The 12677-nt window shown below is 46.9% G+C and overlaps 1 protein-coding gene across 1 annotated transcript; it reads right to left on the bottom strand.

The window, feature by feature from the left end:
- Positions 1-6232: 6232 nt before the first annotated feature.
- Positions 6233-7746, bottom strand: LOC124651139 (cyanidin 3-O-rutinoside 5-O-glucosyltransferase-like). The gene has a single exon (XM_047190275.1). The coding sequence runs from the start codon at positions 7738-7740 to the stop codon at positions 6310-6312; it is 1431 nt and encodes a 476-aa protein (XP_047046231.1). The 5' UTR covers positions 7741-7746; the 3' UTR covers positions 6233-6309.
- Between the last annotated feature and the right edge of the window lie 4931 nt (positions 7747-12677).

Here is a 12677-nt window from a genome sequence, read left to right as displayed (position 1 = left end):
AATGCAGCAGGTGCTAAGCATCGACATAGAGTGACAACCACATCATTTATAAAACCCAGCATGGAGAAAAGTAAATATGGTATGATGCATAAATGTCAAGAACAAGCTAACAGAACATATATATTATATTGTATCAAGAACGGGCCGAAATTTACCTCCAAGTTATCATTATGAAGCAAGGTATGTACATAATTGTTTGGTTCAAGTGAAATAAGCACGCACCTGCAAATATAGTACTGTTTAGTTGCAATTAAAATACAGTTCTCCATAATATATGGTACACTTTTACGGGATCAGTAGGAACGACACATGATCCATTCCGTTTATTCAATTGCATCCTTTCCTTAATAACTTAAAGCAAATACTCCAATGATCAGAATCTGAACTTGTAAGCTTCTGTTAAGAAACAGAACATACCTACCATCAATTCCCACTAAATCAGATTATATGCTCAAATACATGTTCAGAACAACCTAAAAGAAATACAAATTGTCTGTTAGAAGTAATGCAGCATGATAATGTCAAAGGAGAAGTTCGGCCCTCACTATCTTCTTGTAGCTCGCTATACCTGCAGTTCAACAAAGCTTGTCACAACTTGCAGTAACATCTTGAAGTCCATGACGCCAACATGGGTCAGAGGAGGCCAAGGGGGCTGACCTCGCGGACGATCAGCAACACATACACTCATGGAATGCCAGCTAACTTACTGACTTTTGTTGTAGGCAGATGCTCTGTTGGGCGAATTACCGGAGCACTGGTGGGGCGGTGGCTGCAGAAAAAACCCAATCAAAAGAGGAAGAAGAGCGGTCCCACCGGTAGGTACCGCTAGAGAAGAAAAAAACCGCCGGGCACGAGGAGACATGAGAGAAGCTCCACCTGGAAGTGGTAAGCCATGACAAAGTTCAAGTGTTACACCTTCCCATTCATTTACTCAGGACGTCATGAAATTATTTTGGTCTTTTATGAGCACTCAGTAGTAGATCATCATTCTTGATCTTAGCATCTTCTGTGTGCACCTCCATCGCCCAAACCAAGAAAAATGCATGCACAAAATATATTATTAAAAAGTAAATCCCCAGTGATGGCATTTAACTTGTGCCAACCAGATAACAAAATAAGAGAAAACGTACCACATTTTCAAGCCAATGTTCTATGCTTCTTGTGTTAGTATACCAATCACCCCCAGATTCCTTTGTAAGCATCTCTTGCAAGGAAAATTTCCCATTTAACGCACATACAAATACTTGTATTTTCGGTTTTAAGATGGTACTACTTCATTACTAAGGTAGTGAGCAACATACCTGATCCTTTCAACTGAACACTCACATATAATTTCCACTACAGTTAGAAGCCAAATTCTGAAAATATGAAAATATGTAATACCAACTCTTCTAAGGATGAGAGAAACATGAATAGTAGCAAAAAAGCTCAACCTCTCCAGCTAAGTGGTAACCAATCTAAATGATTAAGCCATATGGGAACAATTACCATGTTCAAACCAATATATATATTGTGGAGGAAATATTATGTAACCGAGAAAACAAAAGAGAGATGAAACTTTAGACTGCTGGTACAATGTGGGACCATATCCATGCCAGAAATATGGTAGCCTTCTTCACAAACTATATGTTGTAACAGTGTTAACTCGGTAACTTTTGTGTCCTGAATTTCCTAGATAGTTCAAAATATATTAACACAAATTACCTGTTGAATTTCGTGAAGCCAATAGCCTAAGCGGTACCAGCAGTGAGACCAACAACTGGTGCCAAATGATAATTATTACTGCATTTAATTTTAAATATTACTACCCATGCTTGTGAAAACCGGATAACTTGGCTGAAGACCATGCGATTCAGAGCAAGACAAAAGTAATACTAACTAAAATATACAGTTGTGTCATGATGTGTCTTTTGGAGGCATGTATTGCTCGTCGGTATGCTTATGTAGCACCAAAGTGAACATGCATGTATTGCTCGTCAGTATATACTTATGTAGTATCAATGCAGAAACTAAAATATACAAATCTTTTATAATGACTATAGAGGAAAGACATAACTTAAAAATAAATATCAAGTAGTACACTATAACAGCCAAATGAACCAAATGGCCACGTCTTATCACTTAATTTATATGTGCATAGTGAGTTAGAGAAACGAACTGCAAACAATGTGAAATACCAAGAATAAATCAATCTAGTGGACTCAAGCCTAAGAAGCTATTAAGCATGAAAAGCAAAATTATTCTTACAAAAACTCAGAACTCATCCGTGACCAAGTAGTCTATTTGTTTTTGATAATTAGGACAAAATATGGAGCCGTACTATCAAATTCCATAAAACTAACAATTTAAATGAGATAGCAAGAACCCAACACATATCTATTTAAGTATTTCTCAAAATAAGATATGGATTTTATTACACAGACATCAAGTTGTCTTATAAATTCTTCAGAATATTTTCTACTTAATTATTTATAACTGGCCATGCTGATGAAATTTTCAAGACATCTATAAACACCAGGTGATACCTTCAATGCTAAAAAATTATATTTCATCAAAATTCCAGGGTATAATTTTACTTTTCCACATGATAGGAATAATACCATTAGACATCATCATGCAATGTACACACACCTAATAAATTAATTATCTTCTACACACACCTAGAGTCAAACATACTGAAACTTTGATGGGGATGTGGCGAGATACACTGGAAAGCCGAGCTCCCATGCAAGAGGCCAGTTAGCTCACAAATCTCGGCAGCATTTTACTGCAACTCAAACACCTAGGAAAACCATTTTACTGCAACTCAAACACGTAGGAAAACCATTTTACTGCAACTCAAACACCTAGGAAAAATACCAATATACACAGAGGTAAAAAAGCATACTTGGTGAAACCACAATGATCAACACAGAGAGGCAACCCTATTTTTTGGAGTTTGCTACTATATTACATGAAGATTATTCAGAGACAAGCTATCGAAATGTCATCTAATAAAATTGGCATACACACAGCATAAATTTGTAATGAGCATATACCAGTTATACTTTGAAAGTGGTGCTTCATGTACAGCGAGCCGAAGAAAAAAGTTAAACAGATTTGTTGTAGGCCAGTAACTACTGACTAAAGTGATGAACCTAACTAAGGACCATATTTTCACCTCATATTAATATTAAACTACATTTGTATCTCATTTATCATGTGAGCATGTATATTAGCACGGTTAAACTCCAAGCCACTCATAGTAATCCTACCACCATATCCTGACACCATCAATATATAGTAACATTACACCGGAGATTTGATTTTAGTGGTACAAATAGAAGCATGATATACACATTAAGCAACATGAATGACCTTAATTGGCCTAGTTTCTTTGGCATCAGTTTGGGAGGGCATTGTGAGGTGACCTTATCTACCCTGTATGCTCCTGACACAAAATCTGTAGATGTGAGCACATTGTAATGAGATGTGGTTTGTAAGAACATTCATCAATAAATAAGCCAGCAAAGAATATGTGAAACCAAAAATAAGGAAGATAATCGTTGTTCCTAGGGAAAACGAATAACTGGATGCAAAAAAAATCACTTACATTTTTAGCATGTGATGAGATCAGGAATACACCCAGTGATATCACTGCCCTGCAAACCTACACTAAAAAAGCATGGTATATCTGTTACACATAAAAATAATGAAACATGTGATGACATAGCTGCAAGTAATTTTAACTAAACAAAAAATATCCAACTTGCACTATGGTTCAAAGAGTAAAGTACAAACCTTTACCTACTCGAAGAACAAGATTTCCCCCAATCTTCCACTTAAAATGCTTCACTGATTCAAGTAAAAAGTGAAATAGTGAGTAGTTAGCAGTTTAGCACAATCAGCACCTAGAAAAGAAATCCATGGTAACAACCTGGGCTGAATAGCACCTAGAGTGACCAAGGGCACCACAACCTTGCCAAGGTGAGGACGAACGCCTGGCGATGGTGTCGGCGGCTCCTTCCGACGGAGCAGCAGCTGGCGCTCTTTCATACAATGGCAACAACCCGCTACTCCCAAAGGTATGCATCAGACCATCGAGAGCAAAACACATCGGAGATCCCATCACCGTTGATTTGCTCTGCCCTACACCGCTGGTGGCATGGCCAGGCCATCGCTGCTGCAGGACTGTAGGAGAAGACCGATGGCCTGACGGAACACAAAGAAGTGGTGTTTTTTAGCATAGTTTATTATTGGTCACGCTTGGTACATGCTGAAAAATTGCAAGGAACTGTTAGTCCACTTTTAACTATAAAAGCAATGCAACATTAATTAAAACCAGTAATTTAATTCATGCCTAAACACATATCAAATTAATAGATGAATAAATAATAAATAAACCGACGAACATTAAACGGAAAAAAGAAGGACGAGGCTGAAAACTTGGCCTTCCTGCACCCAACCTAACCAACTAATGAACATCTATTTTCTCACATTATGAAGGTGGGGTAATTTTCTACTTCCTCAATATTCCTTACGCAATATAATTTACCTATCAGACTGCAATAGCTATGCATATCGGTAAGCACAACATGATTACTCAGAAAAGATTCATGAAAATAATAAAGATCTTATAGGCTACAGGATTAAACCACTTTCATCATACATACATGTATTGTACTGAATAGTAAATCCAATTTAAAGGGTCATGTTAGTCTGATCACGTCTCAACATACACAGAGTTGCAGGGGATAGAGGCGGCCCCGTGAAGGTGGGGATGGAGGCAGCCAACTACTGGTTGCGCCTCCCGGCAAGGGCACGGCGCACACAGTGGCGACGGTGCAAGCAGCTCTCCCATCAAGGTAAACACATGAGGCAAGTGTTGAGCAAACCTGCATCAATAATTAATCATTTTCTTCCTAAGAAGTCTCCTCTTCCATCACCTACAACAGTTCTTGCAATATGCAAAATTATTTCTCTACAGCCATTCCATCGAACTTGTTGGAACTTGTTGTGTGTGCAAGATCAAATGAAAATGAAGGGAAACTGAGCTGAATCCTTTTTGCATCCATTATCCACAGGGGCTACCTTTGTATGGACGATGGAGCCAAGCGCGTGGAAGCTGGCCGAGATGCCACCAGACCTGCGCCGCTCCTCACGATGACGACACGGTGTGCGGTGCCGGAGGTAGCAGAGGGTTGCGCTGCTCTCGCAGGCTCCCAGCTGCGCCTCCCGGCGAGGGTACGACGCACAACGGAGCGGCGCGGCTGCACCGCTCTGTCGGCCAGCAGTTGTTCCGAGTTAGGCACGGTACATCGCGAGGACGACGATGGCGCCGCCGTGGGGGAGGAGAAGGATGGTTCGAATCCCTGCTGGTGTTTGACCGCCGCTGGCGTTTGACGAGGAGGCGCCAGGCAGCCGCCGGCGATGGCGACGACCAGGCGGCCCGGCTTCCACGGCGACAAGGAGACGAGAGGGGATTGGGCCAGAGAGGGCTGGGAAGGAAAGAGATGGGATTGGGGAGGAGAATCGCCAGGGAGGGAGAGAGGCGGGGATCGGGAAGAGACGTGCCGGCGGCTAGGGTTTTTACCGGGCTGGGACGTTTTTATACCACACTGTAAGAAAATTGGATGGCTGAGATTCGCTGCAAGTAAGATCCGACGGCTCACGTGCGCTGAGCGCTGTGAGGCCCCCTATGGGGGGCATCATATATACCTTCAGATGCTTTTCTTTATTCGTGTGTGAAGCAACACAAATGTCTTTCTTCCGTGCATGGGACATCCATTGCACGTGGTTGCCGTTCGATTCATTATGTTTTCTGATTTGAGATCCGTGCTACAAATAATATGTATTAAATTTTATTATGTTTTGAAAATCTGAAGAAAAAATGATTCCACGACGAAACTTAATGTTTTTGTGCACAGGATGTTCCATGCACCGAAGAGTCGCGCTCTCTGCGAAGCAAAGCCTTCACACACAATGTTGTAACCATATATGCAATGTGAAGGCCACATGACGGTTCAAATAAAAGACATGAGAAAAGGTTTAAATAACCGTGTTGGTCGATCACTTTATCCATATGTGAAGATCTATTATGTACTAGTGAGCTAACAAAACAAACAATCAATAGTGGTTGCCTGGCTGATGAAAGACATGCGGACTAATGTGCTCATTGAGTTATCTTTGCTTCCAACAAAGGTTATTTGTATTTTTATATCGGTAATTTTCTCACGGAGTATTCTTCAACACATCACAGCCGTAATTAAAAATAAAAGACATGAGAAAAGGTTCAATTCGAAGAGACAACGAAGGAGCAAGGCGCGTCTTCTAAGCATCATTTGCAAAATGCTCCTGGAAAGTCATCAGATTAAGCTCCGACGAGCCGCCGTCCGTGATAGCCTCCTGCACTTTCGCTTTCCATTTTATCGAGCTGCTCCGTATGGCGGCACCCTCCTCTGTATCACCCATGACCATTTCCACGCACGTCGTGAGCTCCTCGGCGTCCAGAAACCTGTCAGCATTGATTGCGGCACGCACACCAATGCCCCACTCGATGACGAGGCGCGCGTTGGTGTCCTGGTCGGACCACTGCGGTACAGCCACCACCGGCACGCCGCACGCCATGCTCTCCAGCGTTGAGTTCCACCCGCAGTGTGTTACAAAGCACCCAACTGCCGGGTGCGACAGTACCCGCACCTGGTCGCACCACTCCACCACCATGCTCCGCTCCTCGTCGCCGCCGTCGTTATTGTCATTGTCGTCCTTGCGCACCACCCAAAGGTAAGACCGACCGCTCGCGGCGAGGCCACGCTGCATCTCCTCCTTTTGCCGCTTGTTCGCCGCGGACATGCTGCCGAACGACACGTACACCACTGACCGCGCCGGCTTCTTGTCTAGCCACTCCATGTAACCCTTTTCGTCGTGCTCGAAGAGATCTCCTACAACGGCGTTTGTGCCATTCCTCGTGCCGTCAGCGAAGAGCGATAGGACGGCCGGCCCGATGGGCAACATGTCCAGTTCAGGGACGGACGCGAGGGCGCCGAGCTCCAGCGCCTCGACCGTGTTCACGAGCACCATGGGTTTCCTTCCTCCGGGGCTGATGTCGACGTCTAGGTCCAGCTGCTCGAACGTCCTGCGGAGGTTGCCGAACGCCGCGACGAGCCTTCCGTCCGTGAGGTTGGTGAAGAAGCTCGGGAGTTCGCGGATGGCCATCGTTGGGAGGCCTGGCATGGACAAGGTGAACCCCGGCTCGGCGGCGTGCTCCGTCACGATTCTCTCGTACCCGTGCAAGTAGTGGTAGTACACGGCCAGCATGGTGGCCGGCTGGTTCCAGTAGAGCGCGCGTGGCAGGCCGCGCTCCCGGGCGACCTCGGCGGCCCACCACATGAGCATGGCGTACACGACGCAAGTCACGGGCCGGCCCCGCGCCGCAAGGCGGTCCAGCACCGTCGAGAAGGTCTCGCGGCCTACGCGGCCGAAAGCCTCACTGTACCTACGAGCGTCGTCTTCGTCACCGGCGAAGAGGTGGAAGCCGCGGTCGTAGCCGTCGGAGTAGGGGATGTAGGAGATGGCGCCGTCGTGGACCTCCTCGTCGGGAGACTCCAGCGAGGGAAACATGAGCCGGTGCGCGGACACGGCGGCAGACAACGTGACATGAGCGCTCGGCATGGCCCGCACGAGACGCTCGGCGAGGGCGCGCGCCGGGTTGATGTGGCCCTGCCACGGGAACGAAACGATGATGAAGTGCTGCGGCGCCATGGATGCACGCTGGCTCACTACTAGGGAAAAGCCTATAGGTGGAGGCAAGTAGTACCGGCGCACCACCTTGTGCATGCGCCGGTGCAAATCATTGCCGGCGCACCACATTTCAGCCGCGCCGGCGATGAAGGGGTACTGCCGGCGCACCACGGGGAAAGGCTCGCCGGCGCTATTTCCTCGGCATGGCCCCGGCCGATTCGGGCCGGGCCCAAGAATCATTGCCGGCGCACCGGCCCGGTGGTGCGCCGGTGGAAAATTTTCTATTGCCGGCGCACCCCGGGGCCGGTGCGCCGGCAATGATTCTTGGGCCTGGCCCGGTTGTGATATAGCCGAAAGGGGTATATGTTGCCGGCGCACCATGGTCCAGGTGCGCCGGCAATAACCCGGCGCTATTTCAGCCACCAACCAGCCCACTCACTCACACACTCACTACACTCCACTTCTCCACACAAACCCGAGCCTTCTCCCAACCCAGCTCATTTTTGCCCATTTCTATCCCCAATTTCACCAATTTGACCAAACAAAATCAAAATTTTTGAGCAAATCTTCCCTTCCTACATGCATCTCCCACATCCCCCTATGTAGATCTAGATCTACTATCCCGCATTGACCGCTCAATCTAGATCTAGATCTAGAAAGTCGGCTTCCATACGCCATTGTCGCGGCGCGTCGTCTCGATCTTATCGACGAATATATCAAACAAATAGGTGATTAATGAACAAATTAAGGAATGAAATCGATGTATGTTGGACATTTGAAGAAAAGCTCTCGTGTGTGGCATATATATATGTTGTGCTTGTGCTTGTGTGTGTGTTGGCGTTGAAAATGAGTTGCCAACGTTGCGCCGAAATGTTGATTCTTCAAGTTTCCGTTTCGGCACATTTCTCGCGCTCCTATGTCCTACCGTGTAGGAAGGTCATGCCGAAATTTTCCGTGAAAACTACCGACGGATGCATGGTTCTAATGAATTATGTAATCTTACCATGCAGGCGATAATGGTTATCGAGATGAGTGAAAGCATCGTGATGAGATATCCGAAACACGCGATCATCGACATGTATGAAAATAACCGCACGGAGGTATTGTGTCCGTGCCGGAGATGCAAACGAGGGAAATGGTTTGACCCGTATTCGAGCAAGTTGCGTGGGCACCTGCTCACTAATGGTTTCATGCATGGACACACTCAATGGATGAGTGATGATGGCGCGGAGGTCAATGGGGCGACGGCGGCAGCTGGTAAAAATGGCCGGCAAGAAGGAGGGCATCATGATACTGAAGACGATGAAGAGTTTGTCGCACATGACGATAACCTTGACGACGACAATAACCTTGACGACGACAATAACCTTGACGACGACGAAGAGGTGCCGCTAGCTTCGGCCGTGCGGGACCCTCATCTTCAAGATCCGCTTCTCGAAAAGACGAAAGGCGCCAAGCGGAAATCAAAGCTTGAGCAACTCGAGATAGACTCGAATACTCCGTTGTACGACTCAGGTCGCGGGTTGGGGGAGTCTCGCTTGAGAGTAGCTCTCGATGTGCCGCGGATGAAGGCGAAACACGGATGGACGGACACAAGCGTCGACGACATCCCGGAATACGTGAAAGATCTCCTTCCCGCCGGGAACACGTGTCCCGGTAGTCTAGCCGAGGCCAAGAGAATCACGTGCCCTCTCGACTTACCCCACGAAAAGTATCACGCCCGCATCAACGACCGTATCATGTATCGCAAGGAGCACATGGACAAGACCAAATGTCCCGTGTGTGAAGCTGAACGGTACAAGAAAGGGAAGAAGAAAGCTCCTCGGAAAGTTGTGTGGTACTTCCCGCTCGCCCCCGGCTTCAACGGTTCTACGCGGACCGCAAGGAAGCAAAGCTCATGCGGCCGGCACGCAGAAAGAAAGGAGGCGGTGTTGAATGATAAAGAGCGGATTGAGCACCCGGTCGACGCACCCTTCGGATGCAAGCCGGTGGAAAGCATTAGACAATGAATTCGGAAGTTTTGGGGCAGATCCCGTAAACATCGGGTTGGGTGCGAGCACGGACGGATTCAATCCGTTCGGAAACCAGAGCAACACACATAGCACATGGCCCGTGTTTGTATGGATCTACAACCTCCCGCCCTGGTCGTGCATGAAGAGGAAGTACATACGGATGAGTATGCTAATTCAAGGGCCGACACAGCCAGGAAACGATATCAACATGTATCTCGAACTATTAAAGGAGGAGCTTGAAACGTTGTGGGCGGAGGAAGGGGTAGATACATGGGACGCCGTCGCGGAAGAATATTTCCCTTTGAGAGCCGCGTTGATCACGACGGTGCGGGACTACCTCGGATACGGTTACATTTCGTGCCGGGTGTGCCATGGACACAAGGCATGTGTCGTGTGCATGGAAGAGACGATGTTTTTGCAGCTTGGTAAGGATGGCTCTTCGAAAACAGTTTACATGGGGCATCGAAGGTGGCTACGTAAAACCGACCCGTGGAGAAAGCGTGGAGATCCGTTCGATGGTACAAATGAACCCCGAGGACCTCCACGTAAGAAGAGCGGCGAAGAGATCGATACATTACCGAAAGGTTGGAAGGAGTGCCCTCGCGCCGGGAAAGATTCGTCAAAAGCCTGGAGAGAAGAAGAAGAAAAAGGAAACGACGCCGCTCATTGGTGTATGGAAAAGGAGGTCCGTGTTTTGGGACTTGCCGTACCGGAAAATTCTCGATACACCTCACCGCCTTGATGTCATGCATATTACAAAGAACGTGTGCGAGAGCTTGCTTGGCACTCTTCTCAACATGCCGGACCGGACCAAAGATGGGCCGAAAGCAAGACATGACCCGAAAGTTTTGGGCATCGGGGAAGAGCTTCGGATCCCGCCGGCCCAAGAGGGACAGTCGGAGGAGGAGGCGGACGGCGGTCGAAGCGCAAAAGGATTAAGCAGCCGGACTATTACTCGTCCCCCTCCCTGCTTCACTTTTAGTCCGGCCGAGGTCGATCAATTTTTCAATTGCCTTGTAGGAGTCGAGTGCCCTTCGGTTACTCCGGGGTAATAGCGGATACATGGACCCCAAGAAACGAAACTTCGGCGGCATGAAGTCTCATGACCGTCACGTGATGATGACGCAGATTCTTCCGGTTGCAATCCGAGGTATAATGGATGACCATGTCCGTGCAACGCCGATCGGGCTCCGTAACTTCTTCGACGTCATAACTCGGAAGTCGATAAGCGTGAAGAAACTCGCAAGGCTCCGGGAAGAGATCGTGGTGATCCTATGTGAGATGGAGATGTACTTCCCGCCCGCATTCTTTGACGTGATGGTCCATCCGTTGGTCCATATAATGGATGATATCGTCGGTCTAGGGCCGGCATTCTTACACAACATGATGCCGTTTGAAAGAATGAATGGGGTCATTAAAGGATACGTTCGTAACGAGTCACATCCAGATGGAAGCATCGTACAGTGGCTGGCTCACCGAAGAGTGCATCTCTTTCGCACGAATTATCTAGACATCGAGGACCCCGTTGGTTTGCCTCAAAACAAGTACCTCCGTAGGTTCGAGGGAGTAGGCCACAAAAATGGAAGGAAGGAACCGCACGTGCACATGTCCGGTCGGAGTTCCGACTTTGACAGGGGCCAACTTAGTAGCGCTACAACACATTGACTTGATCGATCCTTGGTTGAAAGAGCACAAAACCATGATAGAGAACAAGTGGCAAGCCGATGATGACGGAAGCAGAAATATACAGAGAGCACAACTCCTCTTTTGCGCGCTGGTTCAAAGACCACATTGATGCTAATCCCCCACCAATGGATTCCGACAAGGATAAACTAGTATTGGCCTTGTCACATGGCCCCGCGCCCAACATCATGACTTACCAAGCGTACGATATCAACGGGTACACATTCTACACGGAAGAAAAAGACAAGAACAAGTGTTTACCGTAACTCGGGGGTAACGATGGATTCCTGGACGGGTGACGTAAAGACTAGATACTACGGAAGAATCGAGGAAATCCGGGAGCTTAGCTACGCTGGGGAGAAAGTGCCGATGTTCCGTATCGGATGGGCTAAGAGCGTCGAAAAGAAGACCGGTATTTCACCACCATGTTTCTACCCGAAGCCAACAAATCAAAGTCCACGAACGCCACCGCGCAGAATGAGCCATGGGTACCGGCGAACACGTGCACCAATGCTTCTTCATAACCGACCCATCCGAGGCCTAGCCGTGTTATCGTGAGGAGAGGCAAGAGGACCATCGTCGGAATGGATGGAGTCGCCAACGAGGAAGACTTCGAAGGACAAGTCGGAGACCCAATGATGGAAGAATCCGAGGACGAAGACACAACATACACCACAAGAAGAAGCAGGACCACGCTACCGAGGTCGGTCGACCCTTCAAAAGAAGAAGTCACGACACGGGGCTAAATTATTCAACGACGAGCAAGAAAAGCAAGAAGAAAGCGAAACACTCTTCTCAATCAATGATGTAAAAATTTATTTGCAATCTATAACTCATATTTTGTGTAATTCATAACTACTCATATGGTCATGGCCAATATTTTATGTATGACTAATTAATATTGTGTTGGTCAATATTTTGTGTATGTATAACTCATATTTTTTTTGTTTTTGCATACTCATGCATATATATATTGCTTTGTTATTATCTTGAAAAGATAAGAAAATAAAATAGTATAGCATTTGGGGTAAAATAAAAGAAACATAAAATAAAGAGAAAAGAAATAAAGAAAAAGAATGGAAAAAAGAAAAGGAAATGGGCAGGCTAGCTAGGTGAATTGACATATCCCGAGTTACAAGCCGTGCTGAAGCTTATTGCCGGCGCACCAGAGCTTATTAATTCGCCGGGGGTATACTTGTCCCCGGCGAACCATGCATGTGGTGCGCCGGCAATAACCCCTGGATCGACCTGTAATTAGGACTT

Source organism: Lolium rigidum, chromosome 5 (genome assembly GCF_022539505.1).
Source record: "Lolium rigidum isolate FL_2022 chromosome 5, APGP_CSIRO_Lrig_0.1, whole genome shotgun sequence".
Taxonomy (NCBI): domain Eukaryota; kingdom Viridiplantae; phylum Streptophyta; class Magnoliopsida; order Poales; family Poaceae; genus Lolium; species Lolium rigidum.
The sequence above is the reverse complement of the archived record's forward strand: the minus strand, read 5'-3'. Positions and strand labels throughout refer to the sequence as shown.

What these genes read in the sequence shown, in the direction of transcription:
- LOC124651139 (XM_047190275.1), bottom strand. Translation starts at nt 7,740, where the DNA reads ATGGCGCCGCAGCACTTCATCATCGTTTCGTTCCCGTGGCAGGGCCAC.